At 33.2% G+C, this 22,245-nt stretch overlaps 1 protein-coding gene across 3 annotated transcripts in view; it reads right to left on the reverse strand.

The window, feature by feature from the left end:
• Positions 1 to 22,245, reverse strand: part of LOC118195022 (lysosomal cholesterol signaling protein-like) — a 97,764-nt gene that overhangs the window by 42,464 nt on the left and 33,055 nt on the right. For all 3 annotated transcript variants that reach the window (XM_085810731.1, XM_085810732.1, XM_085810733.1), the window contains 3 exons: positions 11,334 to 11,617; positions 9,583 to 9,893; positions 2,400 to 2,521 (listed from right to left, as the gene is read on the reverse strand). In XM_085810731.1, coding sequence (XP_085666857.1) covers positions 2,400 to 2,521; positions 9,583 to 9,893; positions 11,334 to 11,617 — 717 coding nt within the window. The remainder of the gene's footprint in view (positions 1 to 2,399; positions 2,522 to 9,582; positions 9,894 to 11,333; positions 11,618 to 22,245) is intronic.

A 22,245-nucleotide genomic window follows, 5' to 3' on the forward strand; every position in this document is an offset into this window, starting at 1 on the left:
AGATGATCCCGATGGCATTATAATTCAATTTTACACTCAAGTTAAAAAACAAAGGTTTTTATATGTCTTACCGCATTTGAATTTAAATTCCAGAAATTTTAAATGAGTTCTATGCTTAAATCGTAAGCTATAATTATCTTCAAAAAACATATCGGAACTTGAAATTATTATGGATTTTTAATTGATTAGAAATATATCTCAGTAAGCCATTTAACTAATATTATTATTTTATGTTAAATAGGGACTAACAGAAAAATGAATGCATTAAAATATTATTCATTGAAAACAGTACGATGTACAATAAAATTTAGAGTTTTCAATAAAACTTTTACACTATTTATGCAGCCGTACGACACGATGTATTTTACTTTTAGTCGCTAGATCTGTTCTGAAAATTTGATTGATATTAGTATGTAATTACTTCCACAACAAATTGCAGAAAATATTTAATAATGGTTTAAATGAGAACCCGTCAAAAGGCTAAGAAATTCTCGGAGAATCATAAGTAGCGTTTAATTCTCGCACCTGCAACATCATTCACAATGCATTTAGATTTTTGCCATATGAAATTTTCTCATATGAAAAATGGAGACATTTTGAATGATTAAACTAAAAGAAAAAAAAATTTGAAATGTTTCAGATTTTAAATTACGTCCAAAGGGGCGTTTTTTAACATTTTGTGTGTTACCTTTCTTTATTAAATATCATATTCCTCGCACTTAAACCATAAGATCCAGTGCAACAGCAATATCGCAAAATAGTTTTAAAACGAGCATATCTTTAGAATTTCCGATACAGAGACTCACGCGCTGGAGATAAAAATGTTTTTTCTGCACAACGTTGCCATTGCTTGCTTTGAAATCCTTGAGTTTGTTAATCAAAAATTCGTCAAAGTTTTAAAAAATAGGAAATCGATCATAAAGCAAATTTCAAATTTCAAATTTGGTCTTCCACATGCTCATATTCGTTGGAGGATTACGTTATTCAAAATTCGATGACTCTATGTACCGTTATTTTATGACAATGTGAGAAATATACATACATTTACGCAGATTTTCATTATTTAATTTCTTCAAATATAATGCAGGACTCTAACATTTTATGGCAACAGTTTGAAAAGTGAACCGACATTTATCCATCCGACGCAAAATGCCAAAACGAAACTAATAGTCCTTCGGGATTCAAATCCCTTTGGACTAATAAAAAAAAGTTATAGAAATGTTCTTAGTTTAATCCTTTTGATTTTAGAATTTTATGTTATACTACTAGGGTATTCATTATTAGAGCGGCGAACTAATGTGAGTATTCCAAGAGATATATATAGTTTTAATTTATCTTCTTTGAGACCTGGCAAATAGTCACACAGAATTCTGACATTTAATATAGCATTAATTTTTAATGTATTTTTAAGCTTTAATTGTAGTCGTTTTAACAAGAGAAGCGATTTAAAAGCAACAAAAATAATTCTGAATAATTTGTATCTTATTTTAGCATGTATACTGTAAACTGCAAGATAATTTTGTAGCTGTATTTTTGAGTTGAATGCGCAATACGAGTATAAACTTATTTGTCCCGTCGATTTATATTGCCGATTACTATTATTCTTGTAGCAAATATGTGTTCATTTTATGTACTGAGCTCCTGAAGTAAGAACATGGAAGCATTGGCAGAGAGAAAGAAAAAAAACTAAACTCTTCATAAAATAATACGAGATCAACATTTTTCATAAAAAACTGCTTAATAAGAACAAACTAACGAACGCGTGTAAAGTTCCATCAGTATCTGAATTGGCCGCTAGAAATGCTTCCCCTCCAAGTCACTTATATTTGCGTAGTCTTCTAACTCCTTTCCGATTACTTTTTCTACCTGGCATAATTATTATAGTAAAACATATGAGAACTATTTATTATAGTAGTACACATGAGAATTGAAACTAAATGATTTTCTATGATGGGCAACAATGTCTGATTGTCCGAGTGCGGAAGGAAAATGCGCAGTCATTAGTAGTACGGGGAAAGAGATAATTCATGTTAAGCGTCTGGGGCTTAAAATGTATTTAATTATTACAATTCAAAGCATACCCAATTATCAATTTATAAGCATGCAATGGCGTTATGATTGAAACAATTTGTATGTATTTCTGTTCATAACCTATTTTTGAGCCACCTAACAAATGAATTTGCTTATTTATGAACATTAATATTATAAATAAAATTAATAAAAGATGTATATTAATATAATTTAAAAGCGCCGTGTTTTATGCTCCTTAGAGAGTCATCATTAATGTCCTAGTAACAATTTATGTAGACACTTTCGAGTATATTCATGTTCAACATTTGTATCATTAATTCTAAACTGCTTACTTCTTCCGAATACACCGTGTATCAGAAGGAACTTACATCTTTATCACTACGAGCAGGATTGCATATACAACGGCAGAGCTTATAAGGTGCCTGTCCTTACGCACCATGTTGAAACCAAGAATGATGAGAACCAGACCAGGTATGGTGGCAGCAACAACCTAATAACAAAAGATAAACCAGCATTTTAGTTACAAAAGAAATATAAAATTTTTAAGTTATTTAAGCAACATATTTTAATATTTTGCTAATTTACAATTCTTAATTACGATGGAAAATATTTTCTTAGATTATTATGTTATTACTATTTTATATAGTTATGGTTGTTATGTAAACATGTACATATGCATATGAATATGTATGGAGATAAGGACTAAGTTCTGAGTAAAACTCTGAAACAACTTCAGGATTTATTTTTATGGGATTCTAGGAAATTATCCGAAGCCATAAAATCTTCTAGCAATATGCGCAGTGCATGGACGTTTTTAAGATTTAATTTTTTTATTTTAATATGATCTAACTTTCATCCTATTTTTTCTGATCTCTTTCAGTTTATCAGGTTCAATGTTCCGTCTAACCTTCTTCGGGAACATGCAAGGACCTGACTCGGAACAGAGAGCTTACTAAAGCTATGTTCAACAATTGTGGGAAGTAGACAGGATACACGAGAAGGGTATACAAAACCCTTTATTTTTCTCTATTTACAATAACTTCCGTACTTCGGAAATACACAGACCCGCTACTTGGGGTCAAAACGTAAAAGTATAAAAATAAAACTAAACTCTAATTTAACTTTAAAATAATAAACGTGGAAGATTGGCCTTATATTAACAGGAAGCCGTATGTAGTACAGAGAACTGTGAACACTACAATACGTTTAAAAATTATCAAGAGGATTAAAACCTCTAGCCTGGAAGGCAACCAGCAACTGAGTAAACTTCTAAGGTAAGCGGCCTGCTTCGACTAACTGCTTCCTCTCCCTCGCTTGGCAAAAAGCCACAACTTAAATACTTGGCGTTCGCCAGACAAACTTTGCATAAATACATTAACGCTTATAATTCTGGCCGGAAGTAGAAAATAAGAAGTGATAGTAAAGATTTAAAATAAAATAAACGTTAGTAAAACTTAAGATCCTTACAAGTTTTGCAGCATTAAATGGGAAGTTAAGAGTCAACAGGAAGTTTCCTCAATGCAATAAATGCAAATTTTTTTTATCTATCTACATTTATAAAAGAAAGAGTTTGTCTGTCTGGTAGGTGTGTGCCTTTCGTTCGTGCTGCGCGTAAGCTAATGGACCCAGGGCTACGACATTTGATACATAGGTGCATCTAGACAAGAGCCAGTTCACCTCAAAGCGATTTTTCAAAATTCGAATGAGTTTTTTTTAATTTTATTTTATGTTTTTTATGAAATCGCCTCAAACCGGTAATTCTCTCTCATTATATCAGATACAATGGTACGCAGTTGATATCAACTGATATGATGTTGCTAATATCAGCACTGTTGCCATTTGGAAAAATGAGGGCGATAATTCTGTGCAGTTTTTAAATTTAATGTTTCTCTTGTATACTGGACATTTGTCGAGAGAAGGCAACGGGAGGTTGGTTAATTTATTAATTAAAATAATTAATATTAGTATTAAGGGAAATGTGAAGAAATTTTTGAAGAAAATTATAAAATTGTCTCTTTATAAAATCCAGCTGTTTTAGTCACTCAGAAATTCAGATAAAGATACACAGTCTGACTTTGAAAATTTAATATTCGATTGGTAAGAAACGGAAAATTAATTTTGAAAAATGTTTTATTTATAATGACGTTCACTTTCAGCTGAATGATTATGTTAACAAATAAAATCGGAGACGTGCACAGAACCTAAAAATTCAAATCTTCACATTAAATGACAATAAAGATCGTATGAATTATCCCTATAGATCCTAATACTTTATTGTACCCATTAACACACTACATAAAACGTATTGGGCTATAAAAATTGTTGTATCTTCTAAGTAAATAGTTTGTCAAAAATTCGCAGAAGAAATCAAAGTCTATGTAAAAAAGGCTAGGGACAGTAATTTGTGCATTAAACCCAACTTCATAATGCTTACCATGGTGTTGCTTACTCGTGTAAGATGGAAATAAAATCGAGGATCCATTTTCTTGGCTGAAAACAGCATTCAGAGGAAAACAACTGCTTTAAGGGGAAAAATAATTAACTAAAAATTCCACGTATATCTACACTGAAGGACAGAATATTAAGGGGCTTTGTAAAAAATCAATAACCATGTTTAATTTAAGATCGTAAGTTCCACTTTTATGAATTGTGCAGTATTTGAGTATAAATCTAAAGCTCTTTCAACTGTAAGCTAAAACAAATTCACATTTCAGAAATTTCATACACTAAATTTATTAGTTTCTTAACTATTATAAAAAATCTGATTTAATTTTTTTGTAGTTTTCAAGGGCAGTCTTTTGCCTTCTACTATGCTACTCGGGTGACCTTATTGTTCGAGATTTGCAAGAACTACCCGTTCTCCTTTCTCCTAATAAACTTAAAATAAAATAACTTTACATATAAAGTTCCAAAGCGTCATTTTTATTTTCAAAATCCGTAGAACTGCAACAAACTGCAACAAAAATCAGATGGTTGCCATTCTTACAGTGACAAACTATGAAAAGAAAAATAACAACTGAGGCTGGGTTCTAACAATACTCCCACCTTTTGATTGATGACATATACTTAATCAATCAAAACAAAATATAATAAAAAAATACTGTCCATACAAATATTAAGGCTAAATAGATTAAATATTAAGGCAAAAGAAAAAAATTAAGTTTTGAAATTTCTACTCTAAAATAACTCAAGTAGTGTTCAAGTTAGAAATCTAGATGGAATTTTAATTTGCCGTCCCCTTCTAGTCACGACAGTCTTAATGTCCTTTGATAAATCTGCAGCTGAATTATTCTTTGGTAATTTTGAGACTAAACTGTCTTCACCCTGCGTCTCAGTTTCATTTGCCTCATCTGACTCCAAAGATGAAGGTATTTCGAGAGGGAATATTCTCTGGATTGGTCGAACTAATTCTCCAGACATGGTTTTGACACGAACTACTCGAATGTTGCCGTCTTTTCCGGGGTATAGTTCAATCACTTTTGCTAGAGGCCACAACACCTTGCGTTTGTCATCACATTCGATAAGAACTATATCCCCGACTTTTATCTGTTGAGAAATCGGCACTGTAGATGGTCGTTGCACTAGCAGGCCGAGATATTCATTTCTAAATCTCTTTCTCAAGAGCTCTCGTAAATTCTGCAAATGTCTCAGTCTCTTGTTGAAATCAACTTTATCAAGATGATCCAAGTCAGGAACTCCAAAGACTGGAATTTCACCTTAAAAGAAGGACGGTGTCAAAGGGATGAGATCATCAGAGTCGTCTGACACATAAGTGAGTGGTCTGGCATTCACAGTTGCTTCGCAGTCGCACAGCACACTCATCAATTCTTCATAATTCAGACATGACTGGCCTAGGACTCGACGCAAAAGCTTCTTAATCATTTGAACAAGTCGTTCTTAAAAGCCACCCCACCATGGTGCTGCGGGTGGACTGAACTTCCAATCGATCTTGTTTGTGGCGGCTTCTATCTCAATGGTCTTCCAATTAATCGATCTCAAGAGATTATTGGACCCGACAAAATTGCTTCCCTTATCGCTATAAATTATCGATGGCCTCCCTATACGGGCAATAAATCTTCTAAGACCAAGTAAAAATCCTTGAGTTGAAAGGGACAAAATCAGTTCCAAATGGACCGCTCTGAAAACAGCACACGTGAAAAGTAAAATCCAAGCTTTTCTTTTAATATCTTCAGGTAGCTCTGCATCCCAGCTCAATTTAGTTTCCCAGCTCTTTTGCAAGTATAACTTTAGAAGGAGTGTAAAAGGGCATGTGAAACCTATTGGGTCACAAACTCTCTGTACAATTGATAGAACGTTTCGTCTTGTCACTGAAAGATCAGTCAAGTTGATATTAGGGATGTCACAAAACAAAGAATTTTCATATTTATCCCACAGAAGACCAAGTACTTTCAATGGTTCGTTCATTGTAGATTTCCCACTATTCAGTTCTGTTTGCTCCCACTCTCTTAAGTCAAAGTTAGCACTTGCCATTAACTGAGTTGATTTTGCAATAAAGTATTCTGCTTCTTCATTCGAATTCACTGAAGTGACACAGTTGTCAACATAGAAGGAATTTTTCAATTTTGTAGCCACTTCCTTCAAAGAAGGTTCACATTGGTCTAAATGAGAGTTGATCACTGCTCCTAAAAGAAATGGACTGCATTTTAGTCCGAAGACTACTCCGCAATGGCGAAATTTTCTTATTTCCTTTTGTTCTGAGTTTTTCCACCATAGGAATCTTAGGAAATCACGATCAGATCTTTGAACAGATATTTGAAGAAAAGTTCTTTTAATATCTGAGATAATCGCTATTTTTTTCTTGCCTAAATTCAAGAAGCAGTCTAGGTATTAATTCAATTAAATTTTGACCTTTTGCTAAACAGTCATTAAGTGACAGGAAATCCTTTTGCTTGCACGAAGCGTCAAACACAGGCTTTACTGCTGTTCTACAGTTATCTTTGAAGATCGGTCTGTGGGGAAAATAATGATTGTTAACTCGTTCCTCTTCTTCTGTTACTTCTTCTATTACTCCAGATTCGAGCCATTCTTCGAACACTGCTTTGTATGTTTCAAATTTATCTTTCAACATGAGCTTCTTTGTCGTGGAAATCAATCGCTTTTCAGCAACTTCTCTGTTACTTGGTAAAGCTTCTTTATCGTTGATCCAAGGTCAACTGACTTCATAGCGATCATCCACCCTCTTCAGAGTCTTGTTAAAGTGATCCCACACTGCTTCTTCTAACTCTGAGTCAGTTTTACTTTCTTTGGCATCTGCAATTCTCAGTGCTTCTAGCTTCCACAAGTTTTCTATGTCACTGCTGTGAGTCAACATCGACGTTATGGTTGAGGACATGGACAAGGAGTTTCTTTCTGAAACCTTATCTTTTATCTTTCCCATGATTGTCCATCCAAGTAGTGATTCCGCAGCAGTCAGCCCATTTTCTAATTTCTGAATTCTTCCGGTTAACAGAACACCTGCGACGTCAGCTCCAATAAGAACTTCTATTTTCAAATCCTTTTTTCCTACATCAGATGCATGGATATTCTTCTGTCTTAGTTCTTCTATCCATGGTCCAGGCTGTAAACTGACTACTGGTCCACAAATCTTCAACTGTTCCGACAAGATTAGTCGTCTAGAAAAATCACCTCTTAGGCTTCTAACGTTCACTTCATAGCGTTTGTGAATTTCTCTCTTTGTTGTTACTCCTCCAAAAAGTGCATGGATTAAAAATTCAGATCCAATTGCGTGGCACCCTATGTCTACATCAGTCTCCTTTAATATGTATGAACGTTGCGATCCTGTATCGATAAGTGCCCTTACTGTCTTCTGCTTTTTGTTTGCGTCTATATTAATTAATAGTGTTTGAAGAAACACTTCATCTAGGAAATTAGTGCTCGCAAGTGATACGTTTTGTTTCCTCCTCTTTATTCTTTTCAACATCATTGCTCTTTTGATTGGGGGGCAAATCCAGACACATGACACCCCAATGTCTTTTCGAGCATATCAAACATCGTACATTTGTCTTGCATTGCTTGGCCATGTGTCCAATTTTGAGGCAGAAGAAGCAACCTTTCTTTTTCTTGATTTCATCATTCTTTTGACTCAGAGGCATCTTCTGAGCAACAAAGCAATCTCGACTTTCATGAAATTTTTCACAAAATATGCAAGAATTCTTCTCACTATAATTGGTTGCTTTATTTTGGCCTGAGAATAAATCATTTGCTGTAGGCACGAAATGTTCACTCTGGTACTTTTTATCTTTTCTACTTTCTTTCTTGGCACCCGAATCAATAAATTTAAATCCAGCTTTTGCCAAAGAAATTCTCTGCTCTCCTTCCACTTCCTTCTTTAAAAACAATAATAATTGTTTCAATTTCTCAGAGTGAGAATTTTCTGCTGTAATTATTGATGCATAATTTCTAATCCAAACTCGTAAAATTTCCTCAGGAATGCAAGATTCCACGAGCGGAAACAGCATTGCAGCGTATTTATCGCTTGTCATTCCTATTGACTCCAACGAACGCAAATACGACTCTAACTTGTCATACAATTCTGATATACTGCATTTTCCCTTTTGATCAGTGACATTTTTAATAATCAAAGCTAATAATTCCCGAATATAGAATTCTACCAACAATTCTTCCCTGCCAAACCTATTTTTTAAACTTTCTATAACTTTTTTATAATTTTCGGCAGCTGCAGGGAAGCTGTTTACAATATCCCGTGGTCTCGTACCGGGTACGGTCGTTTGAACGAGTTAATGCATCTTATCTTCGTTTTGAATTTCTTTATCTTCATGTATTCGCCGAAATTGTCCCCAAAACGGTAACCAATCTTTAATTTCACCACCGAATTGTTTTAACTCTATTTTAAGTAATTTCAGTTTCCGTTTGTTCGAATTCGGCGGAATAGTGCTAGTAGATTGTATCATTTAGCGATTGAAGAATAATTCCGTTTTTACTCGTATTAAATCTAATTTTTTCTTTGTATTCTTCAATTTCCGCCCATTCATTTTCAAACTGATCATTTGAAGAAAATTCTGAATTTAGTATTTGAGTATCAAATGCATTAAGTTCAACAGATAAACATTCTAAAGTAACAAGTTTCGTTTTTATAAATTCTTCATGAAGAATTTCCTAATTCCTGCAAAATTGCATTAATTGTTCTCGTAAAAGACGCTCTGACAGGTTTTCGTTTCTCAATTAACGATTCCATTTCAGTAAAATAAATTCAATAAATTCAAATAGAATTAAATTCGATAAAACCAATAAAATTGCCTTCACTTGTTTTACCGATCACTTCCGTCGTCACCAAAATTGTTCGAGATTTGCAAGAACTACCCGTTCTCCTTTCTCCTAATAAACTTAAAATAAAATAACTTTACATATAAAGTTCCAAAGCGTCATTTTTATTTTCAAAATCCGTATAACTGCAACAAACTACAACAAAAATCAGATGGTTGCCATTCTTACAGTGACAAACTATGAAAAGAAAAATAACAACTGAGGCTGGGTTCTAACACTTATAACCACGTTTACTCGGATACTTACATGAATTGGTTGATGCAAGACAGGAGGAACTTTTCCCTTAAAAATGAGATTTAGCAATATTCCTGTCAGCGTTGCTATTACGATAGGACTTTTAATGACATCTTTGATGAGCTTGATCATCTTCTTCCGCGGTAATCGTTTTATCCACTGTTCAGAATCTTTAGTCTCCTGTTGGCTGACTTGCTTTCTTTTGTACTTGTAATATTCAGTCATGTAATTACCAATCGGAATGATGAAAATTGTTGTCATTGATGGCATCAAAAATAAGTACTTCATCATATGAGAACGAAAATCTTTGTACAAGGAAGACACTGTAAAAAAAAAATTGAAATATTTCAAGTAAATTTGACAAAGAGTAAAAATGTATATTCATGCACAAATCATTGAAATTAATTCACTTATGAGCTTATTGTATAATCTAGAAGAAAATATAGGATATCCTTTATTTTATAATCGAAATACGTCACAATGTTTTTCAAAAGCACGAAAGAATGTCAGATTTTACTTTTAAAATTCTGTCAATAAATTTGCTATAAAACTAGCATAAAAGTTTTTTTTCGTTTAAATATTTCTTGTCGTTTCTACAGGGCTCTCTATTTATCTGTGTTTTATGTATGCTTTGTGTTTATGTTAGCGTCATTGATTTACAGCAGTAGTGTTTTGTGTAATTTACCTATTTTAAATGCTTTAATCTAACAAGCATTACAAAAAACAAAACTTACATATATATCAGAGAAAATACGAGGGTGTTGGGAGCGAAACTCATTGCTTAATGACTACTCTGGAAGAACAACAAAAATATACCGTCAGGAACAAAAATAAAATGTAAAATTTCTATTCAAAATTCCAATTGAGTCTTTGAGATTGAATTCCGTTTTATTATGCTGCCAGAGATCTTTGTAGCATATCTCCTAACAGCCAGTTTCAAGGGTCAAATAGTCGAAATAGTTGACTGCAGTTGAGACTTGGATAATCAACTTAAAATGTTAAAAAAATAGGGCTTCTTAACCTTAGACATGTTTATAACTTAGCTTGTTTTCACCATTTTGTGTTACGTTACAATAATAAAACATTTATCATTTATCTGCCTGAAAAGTTGCCAGTTTTAAAGAGTGTTATTATTTGATTAACAAAAGTCTTTAAATTATCCTTCGAATTAAACAATACATAGCTTAAGTAACCAAGCAGTTTAAAAGAAACACAATAGTCCTCCGTACACAATAGTCTTTTTTTTAATAATATATTTAACTGATTAAATTCATATGCTTCTAATTTGTGTGATCTGTAATTCATGTCATTAGTAATTTTCTTACACTTTCATTATTACTGCAATTTATAAAATTTAACCGTAACTTCCTATGTTATATGTCTCAGTACAGTATATTATTTTGTGCCCCTTCACAAAAAGTTTTCTTTTTGAAATATTTTTCATAGAAAACGCGAAGACGTAGACTTATAAAACGCCCATTCCTCACAGATAGCATTTATCTAGTTCATTTCTTAAAATACTGGCTTACGTTTCACATGCGCGTCATCGTACCATGTAGATAGGTCCTACAGATAGCACATGCCGATAGTACATGTCGTACTATGTAGATTTTGACACTGTAACTATTTCCATCAAATACATTTTGATTTCTTTGCTTACGACAACAGTTTTTGAATGCTTAACTTTAAAGGAGAGTAAAATGTTTCCTGGAAAATTTTATTATAAGAAGTTTTAATATCATTACACAATAATCTTTACTCACTCAGTGGACATCCGACTGGCAAGTCGTTGCTATGAACACAGTAAAGAGCTACCAAGCCTGCCAGTCCGATATTTCCAGTCAATAAAAGGCAAAATCCACAAACTACGGCAAAGATTAAGAGCTTCCCAAGTAGCAAACCAATTATCAGTTCCCAATAGAAGTCACTGAAGTCAGAATCTGCAAGTGTGTCCCAGACAATGCCTGGTAAACCAAAATAAGTGGCGAAAACTCCGATTCCTCTCATGTCGCTTGCGGATATCAGCTCGAACTTCGCTGTCACGTACCTGAAATCAAAATAGTAATTATAAATACTTATTTTCTCTAATAAATACGTTTTTTTCTTCTGTTGCATATATTTCTGCTTTAAATATGAATGATTAAGATGTAACTCTTTAATTATTTCCTATTAACTGCCGTGACGTATACAAAAAACAAGTTTTTTGATACAGCTATTTGACTTTAATGTATAATTACACCACCCATGCCAACAAAAAGCTTTCAAAAAGGTTCCAAGCCTAAGTTAGTAATATAAAACCCTGGTCTTTCAGATCCGTTTATTTGGCCGCATCGTATAACCGAAGTTTAACAGCCTAGCGGATAAGATAGCCGAACACTGGAAGTTTGACTTGTGTTCAAATCTCAGCAAGCGATTTGGCTGCGTGACAGTTTCCATGGATTCCGTATTCTTTACATGAAAACGACCCAGTTTCCCTTACACTAAAGATTATTTCTTTAATGACTTTAATCCCTTCCATTAAAGTCATTAAAGAAAGGCCTCCCTCTTTTTATGCAATTTTCGGTTATTTTGTTATATATTTATTATACAAGATATTCTGTTTGTTACAAGCAGAGTAATCCAGATCCAATCATTTAATCGAAACCTTATCAAAGGGCTAAGCATATGCGATGCTGAATTGAAAAATGAGAAATGAATAATCTTTATGAGAAGCTTCAATGAATAATTTTTAATGAGAATGATTGCTTACCTAAATAAAAAGGAAATTTCAAAAACTGTGTTATGTCTGTACAGCAAGCAGTAAAAGCTATTAATAAAACATCTAATAACGGTGAAATTAATAATAATCCTAACAATGATAAATAATCTTTAAAATCAAATGCAGTTAATTAATAAATGAAATTTCAAAGAAAAATCAAGTTGTTTATAACGGTGTACGAGCAAGCGAACCTCGGTGTCTACTTAAGATAAATACACCTTCTGAAGGAAACGTGTAAATGAGGCAGGTTTCGAACCAAACTTGCCTCATATACACGGTGAATATATATAACGTAACCTTGTAAAAGGGGTAAGTCATGAAAAAGCTCGGTCACCAAGATTTCAGTTCAAATTGCGCTAGTAGTGTCATCCATTTGGTCATCTATTGGATAAATTTCCAAGGATGATGACAGCCTTCAAAATTAAATTTAAACTACTGAAACCTAGAGCAAAGGACAAAAACTTAATTCAGCAGAAGCTCTGTCTAAACAAAGTTATGTAAATTAGCGAAAACTATACCATAGTTGTTTGCTATTTTCTGAAGAAATTTTGAGATTTAATAATACATTTAATTGCCTTCAATATACTTTGCTACTCAGTTTTCTGCTAAAATTAACTTGCGTCTGAGCTTGTAGAGGAAATATGCAGAATTATAATTGGATTAGCGAAAGACTATAGAGGGGTGTATTTCAGTTCTTTCTAAACGCCACGATTCATTTGGGATATGTCAAATGCTGAACGAGTAAATGGTTCAAAGTTGAGTGAAAGGTTCAATGCATTTAATTTGGTTTTGCAAAGCAATCTGTCTAAGGAAAGGAATACCTTCGTGAAGGATTTCGTAAGGGGAACTGACGTGTTTTTATCTTACGCAGAAGGAAAATCACAAAAGTGTCCCCTTGCGCTTGGAATTAAACTCAAGTAATATTAATGTTCAACGACTTTACCTGTCTTTCGATGATGAGCTGTATAAGAATGAATAAAACAAGGAAGAATGCAAGGAATTGTGCAAGGAAAAGTTCAGTTGATTGTCGGAGATTTTAACGCAAGAGTTGTAGAAAGACTGATAATACTAAGAAACCTGTGTACAGGATTCTACAGCAGGAAAGATTAAAGTGTTACAGTTATATACAATACATGTGTAGGATATAATTAGTTTCATTAATATGCATGCCCAGTCAGTTAAATAATGCATTAAGTGTAATAATCAATTAGCACATGCAAAGGGTAAATAATACACAACAAGTAAAACGATGAACAGAATTATTTAAAATTAAATGGAAAATGCGACATGCTTACTTTAAAAAAATACATTATCCTAAACCATATATAATTAACTCAAACACACGCTATCATATAAAAAGTGGCTCACAAAAAAGGAATTATCCAAATGAGAGAAAAATCTTAAATGGGATGTAAATGTATTGAAAACAAAACGTTAACCGTATCAAAGCAATTTAATGTTTTGTTGAGGAAAGACAGCTGTAAGAAGTAAAAGAAGAAGAAAATAAAATCAATACTGCATTGGCACACTGATATCCATCTGGGGCCTTGATGCAAACTGATATCTATCTAGGCGTGTATTTGTAGATTTTGCGAGCGTTTAACCTGGCGGGTTACATCGGCACGAATCAGGGACGGTCGGAGGCATCTTCCCATCAGAGCACAAACGTGCTTTATTGGGATATATCGCGAAATTGCGCTGGCCAGGGAAGTATTAAAAAAGCGCGAAGACAAGGTTTGTTTTGGCAAAGCAATCTGTCTAAGGACGAAGACGTGCCATGAGTGACCGTGCATTTATATCCTGCTGAAATATAATCCTAGGGATCTGTGAAAAGAAGGGCAACGTCAACAAACCACCGTTCTATAAAGACGTCACGAATGACAACCAAAGGGGTCCAACTATAAAATGAAATGGCTTTGAGAGTATAATTCCTATTTTTGGGTGGCTTGGCAGACGACAGATAAGTAACCCACCGCTGTCCTAGTCATCTCCAGGCACTTGTTCATTGGTCATTGCTTCTGTAAAACATTCGTTGGTCATTAGTTCTGCAAAACTCGCGAAACTGAGCCAAGTGGTTGCGCTATACATAAGTTACGGATTAGAATTCTTAATTTGATACTTTCGTCAGTATACTGGCTTGCAGCAGGAGATAGTTTTCCTTGCTACAGTTAAATATATCCTCTAGATGAGGCGAATTTGTCAGGGAAGAAGTTTTGAGCACTAAATATATCCTCTAGATTTGGTGAATTTGTCGAGAAAGATGTTTTGAGCACTAAATATATCTCTAGATAAGGCGAATTTGTCGGGGAAGACGTTTTGAGCACTAAATATATCCTTTAGATGAGGTGAATTTGTCAAGAAAGAAGTTTAAGTCTCTTAAAAGCAGACCGAAGGCTTGAGATCTAGTCAGGTGAATTCCTTCGAATAATCCTAAGCTGTGGGTTTATTTGCAAACTATATACAACGACCACTCAAAATGCACAGAAAAAATGCGTTCCATATGATGAAGACGAGAAAGAGTCTTTAAGAAGCACAATTTTGGTACAGAAAATTGTTAGTGCACAGAAGTATTGTGTTGTCATTGGTTATCGTGGTCACATCGGTTTGAGTGAAGCAAATAAGCAGCATAAGGTCTAATAAGTATAACCTCCTCGAGAATCTCATAGGTCAGGATATCAGCCAAGTTTGCAGGGTTGTTCTTTATTGATCTATTAAAGACACTTTCATTTATCCTGGTGAGGAATTTTTTAATGGATTCCATCTTCTAATATGAGTGCAGGCATTTGCTGTGAATGAAATAGGGAGCGTTTGTGATGATCCTTAGTGCTTTGCTTTGGAGAACCTGAAGTTGTTTTAGTGTCCTTATCGCTGAAGTTGGCCCGAGGGGGGGAATAATTAGCAGAATTGATCTAGGAATCTAGGCTCCAAAGAGCTAGGTTTCGAACTTAGGAGTCTTTCTTAATAGCGTCGTTCCTGCGGAATTTTCTGATTAGGAGAATTTTTGACTTTTTGGGTTGGATGCTAATTTTCCACTTGCTACACCAACACTCGATGATAGGGATTTTTTCCTGAATTTTGTGTAAATCTTACTATTTGGTTGTTAGAGTTTATATTTTTCTGCATTAAGTAGTAGAGAAATAGAATAGTCCTGCCAGTCCAAATTTACATACCATAGGAGTGAGGATAAAACTAACAACTACACGTGTGAAACTAGTGTACAAATGCTTGATAAAATTTGGATCGACAAAGCTATGACTACTGATTTAGTAGATAGAGATTAAGTGCGTCTTTGATATCGTTTTACCTTTTTTGCGGTTTTACAAGTCTGCACTGAATAGGAGGATTTACGAATAAGAGTGGCTTAGTGTGGCCCGCTTCTTTTTAACTGTAATATTTTTTCTGTTACAAAATGTTTTAGTTTTATGGTAGATATATATTTATAAGCCGATATTCGAAGAATTTATATTAATAGTATTTTACTCATCTACTTGATTATGATATCAAAGTTTGCTACTTAAAGAGAGGGCTATGAGATAAATTAAAAGATTTCTTTTTGAGAAATTAATGGTAGCAACATGACAAGAAAGCATATCAGTGAAGTTAAGATTTCGTTGTATTTTGTATCATAATGAATATAATTGCTGAATTGTAGATAACACCTACTTAAATACGAGAAAAAGTAATGGCGTAGTATTATTATAATTTCGGTATTTAGTTTTTATTCTCAGATTATTATTTTCGTATCATCAATATTTGTATAAATCTAGAAATTCTCGGACTTCTGTTATTTTGTAAATCTTATTTCAGGGATAAACTTTTATAAATTTGATAACCAACTCTACATTTCTTTCTTAAAACTACTTGGCATCGTTAAATTCTAAATAAATTCATATTTAAATAAGAAGCCGCCACATCTAGTGTAATAAATCCAATTTACGCAAGAAGTTATCTGCCACGTCCAGAGGAAATGTAACATAAAGATTATATGAAACCTTTGTATTGTTCTCTTATCACAAACTTGGAATCTCTATTTTTTGTAGCATTTAATGTTATACTCGTCATTTAATGTCTCTGATTTTATTGGCAGCGGCATACGTCAAAGGAAAATTGTCATCTGGTCTTAATAAATATTTTTTTCGTGATGGAAGATACTACTTGCTTCAACTCCAAGGTCAAACGTGATCTTTTTCGTTTCACCTGTTATACAACAGGGAAGTTTTTTTCTCGTGCTTTCTTCGTAAAGATCACTTCAAGACTTAAATAATTCCCTGATGCAATCAGTTCATGACAATATTCTGAAAAGGAAATGAAATAAAAATAACTGAATGACTACTGTACAGGTATCCTTCAATATACAAAGATTTGAGCTCCAACAGAATAATCGTAAGGTTTAGTATCTTCAGTCGAAAATTTAGCTTATACACGCAGCCTGCTAAATATTTTCTTAGCCTTCTTTAAGTGAGCGTGAAGATTTCCTTTAGCCAACAAGTAGTCAAAATCATTTAGTGCAAAGCCTGTATTATAATTATGCCTTTTTATATAATATAATATAATTATACCATATTATTCTGTTCATATATAATTTATTTATTATTTTTCTGTGAGATAAACCAAATGCCGTTATACCGATATCTCTCATTTAAAGTACGCAGTTGAAAGTCTACTTCATCTAAAGAATGTTTGAATTTAAATTTCTATATGATGGGAATACGAAATGAAGTATAAAATATCCATGATCATAAATTTTGTTCACTTTCTGCCAAGGTTCGATAACAACTTGGTAGAAACACTGAAATATCGATACTTGGCTGATGATATAGCAGGCTTTACGTTTCGGAAACATATCAGTTTTTGATTGTATAATTTAACAAGCAAGAATATTCTGTTTCTGCGTGATCGTTGCTTTTATGCATTGCATTTATCTTAATGTACAACATATTAAAAACGCGTAAAATTATCAAAATTCAAAATTCTAAGTATAGTTTCAAGTGATTACATAGCGTAGTTTCCTCATCATAAAGCAAAACAAATGGAACTTTAACCACACTAAGTTGGATGTCAACTGTAATAATTTATTCTCCTTTCTCTATGTACTAGACAGAAGTTCTAACATTTTCAATAATATGAAACATTTTCAGAAATAATTAGGATTTGATATGATAATACTAAAATGAAATTAAGAAGAAGTTAATTAATGAACAAAGTTTAATGAAGAAGGTATTAATTAGAACATTCAGGTTTTATGATAAATATATGCTACTTAAAAAAGAAGTTGCTGTTATTTATTTAACGAAAAGATTTAAAGCTTAGAAAAAGCTATTTAGGGATCAAAATGTAAAAAAGGCTGATGTGTGCACCACATGACTTCCTTGTACGGAATATTAAATTATACGCACTTTTTCTTTGATTTCATTTAAACTTATTTCCTCGAATTTCATTAGAGATATATTTCTAATTCAATTAATTCAGTTCTCCCTTCGCGACAAGATAAAAATACATAAAACCTCAAAATATCTTTATTAAAAATTGAAACGTATAGAAAATATAAAATATAAATACAGTTAAAATAATTTAAAGAACAATCTTCATAATTAAAATTAGAGTTTTTCGCAAGAAGGCAGATTTTTCGATGTACAAAACTGAAAGTTTACTTTTGGCTTCACTCGGCAAAAAGACGCTGAAGCCGTAGAAACTGAGTTAACTTGTTCAGGACGCTATGCTGAGTCAATATATGAGATAATTTAATAAGTTAAATGATAATTACAGAATAGATTAAGCATGACTCAGTTTGCAATAATAAAAGAAAACGTTATCTTTCTTGTTGCGAAGCTTAGTTTCCCTAGATAGGCAACAAATCCATTATTCTGCTAAGTTTCAAATGTAAACAAATACGGCTGCTATGGTAAAAAATTAGGCTTAGTCGTACTTAAATAACTTTTAAATCGTTGATAATTCTATTAACTAGAGGCATAAAACCCTTAACCGGAAGATAAGAACAAAATAGTTCAATCCTTTATAAAACAAAAAATGCCCAATTTTCCAACATATAAGAATAAAAAATAAAAAATAAATAAAAAAAAAGAAACTGAGCTCACGGAACCGAGTAAGAGAGTGGGTATATATATATATATATATTTATTTATTTATATACGTTTGGTGCGGCCGATTGCTGCCAAAAAAGGGCGGTGCACAACTACATATTATATAGCTGTCCTATATACAAAATTTCAACGTTCTAAGACTACTCATTTTTTGAGTTATGCGAGATACATGCATACGTACGTACGTACGTACAAGAAGCCAAGAAACAAACCTCTTCTGAATCCATTTTAAATCAGTTTTATAATTCGTTTGTGGAAAAAGAGTCCTTTATTCTATGCTTATGTACAGATGTCACGCAAAAACATCATTAAATTGCATTCGCTAGCGGTCAAAATAGATTTTTTCGTTGAAATACGGTACCGGGAACTTTTCGTGATTGCAGTACTTCATTTATTTCGTACAAGAAAATAAAAATGGCGAATAATACTTGGGATTAAAATTGGAAATGTACAAGTTTTATATACAAATTTTATATAATATATAATTATATAAATATTTTTAATTTGTATTTTCTGTCTTCAATCAACAGAATGGACAGAAATTATGTAATTTGAGAAGAAAATTTTCAAAGAAGATTTCGGTCAATTTAAGTAGCAATTAGACAAAAATACATAATTAAAATTATACAAAAACTTTTGTAATTAATTTCCCTTAATATAACTTCCGAATGAAATTCTCCAAAGTGCTCTCATTCACAGCTGGACTGATATCTCTCATACGCATTCATTAAATCGAAATTCATTAGATGAAAACGCTAGGTTATTTGAATTTGGCAAAGCACACAAAGATCACCTTCTACAAATTCTACATGGAGAAAAGAACGTAAGCCAATCATGCAGGCAACTCGTTTGCCTGAGTTATATACTTTGTCGAACTACTAACATTCAAAGGTCTTAACCGCTCTACAATTGCTGAAGCAATAAATGTAAACGAGCAGAACCCGTTTGATAACATTGGTCGAATTGTGACACTTATCAAGTTCAAGTACTGCTTACAAGAATTTTTTTGTAGACTAGAGATCGTTTGTTTGAGGATGTTGTTTAATTAATTATTGGAGAAACCAAAAGCATAATGTTTAAATTTAAATTAGTAACACCAGTTGCATACTTACAAAGATTTAAAAAGCTAAATGTTGTACTTTCATATCTGCAAATAATTTTATGGATTTTGAATGACTTTGTTATAAAAAGATGCCTTGAAATACATTAATGTCTTACGATAGGCACGAAAAAAGTGATGCTAACTTAGTTTCTTCATTTGATATCAATGTTACTATTATTCACTATCATTTGATCACAACTATACTGCAGATTAATTCCTTTTCGTTCAGGGTCTGCGTTTGAAGATAACATTGTAAATGTTGTTACGAAATGTACAGGCGCGGTAAGATAGCTCCTCTGCAAAGCAGTTTTAGGGTTGCCATAAAATGGCAAGGGAAGGAAGGGTTGTCGTATTTGGCGAGAATCTCCCATTTGGCGATATTTGGTGACAAAATTGGCAATATGCCATGGACGGTTGGAGAACCTTCTGGAACGAATTCTTACCGGTTTAGCCCAGAATGTTCTCGAACATAAGCCGAAAGCTATATAAACCCTGCTGGCCCGCAGTCAGTTAGTGTGTGTGTGCCTCGTCTATAGTGCGAATTAGTTTGTATTGAGAGTGTGTCTCGTCTAGAAAGTCAGTTCGGGCCGAGTCGATCGAGTTAGCAGCCGGCCAGCGAGTGCCGAGTGGGTCGTCGAGTGCACTGTTAGTGTATTGCGGTTAGTGCATTGCCGAGAGAGCGTGTTGAGCTCTGGGAACGACTGAACCGAAGAGTCGGGAGCTGTGCTCGTGTGTCGTCGAGTGCATCGCGAGTGGAGAGTCTCGAGAGTACGTGGAGTTCCAAGAACGACCAAGCAGTGTTGGGAGCTGTACTCTGGTGCTTTGCAGAAAGCTGTCTCCACCGTTATTGCCTGACAGTGTGAAGGCTGTGTCGCTGATTGTTCCGACGTATTTATAGTAGATCTTCGACGACTGTAAAAAGTGTTATTGGAGCTGTTCTGATTAATGTTGGCTAAATAATAATAAATAATGTGTGTTTCGATACTTCATCAAGTGTCGTCGTTATTCACTCCAAATCTACGAACCCCGTACGAACGTGAAGGAAGGATATAACTTAACAACTGGTGTCAGAAGAAGAATAAACGCCACAATATACATATGTTTATTACATAAGTTAAATGTTTAATTGATCATCAAACAGAACAATTATTATTAATTTATTTTAAAGATATTCGATTAAAACGTTTCAAGGGTAACTGCTTATCTTGAAACGTTACATCATATAAATGGAAGTGACAAGAAATACTTAAACATGGAAAAAAAAAAAATGTTTTACTCATGGTTCGTATTTTTTTTGTTAATGATAATTTAAAATCACTTAAAAATGATACCGAAATGTAAAACACTTTTATATATCAGGATACCCAAATCCATTCGCCATAGTTATAAAAGCAAATGAGCCCTTTGAAAACAAAGGCCCTCGGATTGCTTCCTTATAAAAGTCCTTGTATTTTTTTCACATTTAGTTCTTATCCTATCTTTTGAAATAATCATCCGGCTCGAAGTGAATTCCGCAGATTGATTTCTTTCGTGAGGCAACTAAAAAGAAATTTTTGGAAAATGAGGCAGGTCTTATAATGGAATTGTTATTCAGTTATTATCCTGCATAAATAGTTACAATCTGATTCTTAGAAAGTGTTTTGAAAACAATAGAATAAATGAAATAGAATAATATATGATAGAATAGATAAATTTATAATAGATGGTTAATCGAAGAATAGAAAGTTTAGAAAATTCTTTTGTCCCGCACAGTTATACCCTTTTCCTGATTGAAAACAAGATTTTCTAAATAAGCAACACTCATTCTTTCTTTGATTTTTCACGATTCGAATGCAGGATTTAATTTTAGTATATAATTAGAGTATTTTTCTAAAATAGCAAATGTAAATATTGATTAAGTAATTCAGTATTCACATTTGCTATTTCAAATACTGAATGAATACTGGAAGTGAATGCTGAATTACTTAATCAGTATTCACATTCAGTAAATGTGAAAGCTGATTAAGTCATTCAATAAGTATCCACATTTACTGAATGTGAATGTGAAATAAAATTTCTTGCAATCGTTTAGTTCTTTGAGGCAAACACTAAAATTGCTTTTACTGTTTTCGCTTCTATATGGCACGACAGCAGTAAGCCACTGATTCCGAAACAGTCAGCAAGTTTAACATACCCTCTGACCAATGAAATATAAAGGCAATATGAGTTGCCACATCTAAATAAGACAACCATGCTCTTTGATAGCTTTTCATTTAAATGACTTAAAATGTGAATAGACAATGTTTTGCTTTTTAAAATGCTAGGGTTCAATTTTGAGGTTTTCTAAGGTTTAAAAATTTCACTACCGAAAAAAATGGATCGAAATATACTATCCATTTGTGCCTCAAGTAAGTGGATATAACATCATCTAAAAGTAAATCACGTGAGCAATGTGTCAAAGACATTATGTATACGGATTCTCAATGTATTGGCTCCGATTCAACAAAGGGTCAAAAGATAATTTTTGACTCCTCGATAAAACCTGAATGTTTTTGTTTTCTTCTGTAACAATGTCATTTTAAAATGAATAGCCATCATATGACTCTCGCAAAAGCTCTTGACGCAGATAAATTGCATAAGGCGCCAATAAGTAATGATTTTTAAAGCTTACCACCTCTTCATTCACCACAGCATCTAAATAATATGAAATGAATAGACGTGATTAATGCGCCAGT

The sequence above is a fragment of the Stegodyphus dumicola genome, chromosome 2, assembly GCF_044657685.1.
Source record: "Stegodyphus dumicola isolate Sdum_Otavi_A_Nest chromosome 2, ASM4465768v1".
NCBI classification, from domain to species: domain Eukaryota; kingdom Metazoa; phylum Arthropoda; class Arachnida; order Araneae; family Eresidae; genus Stegodyphus; species Stegodyphus dumicola.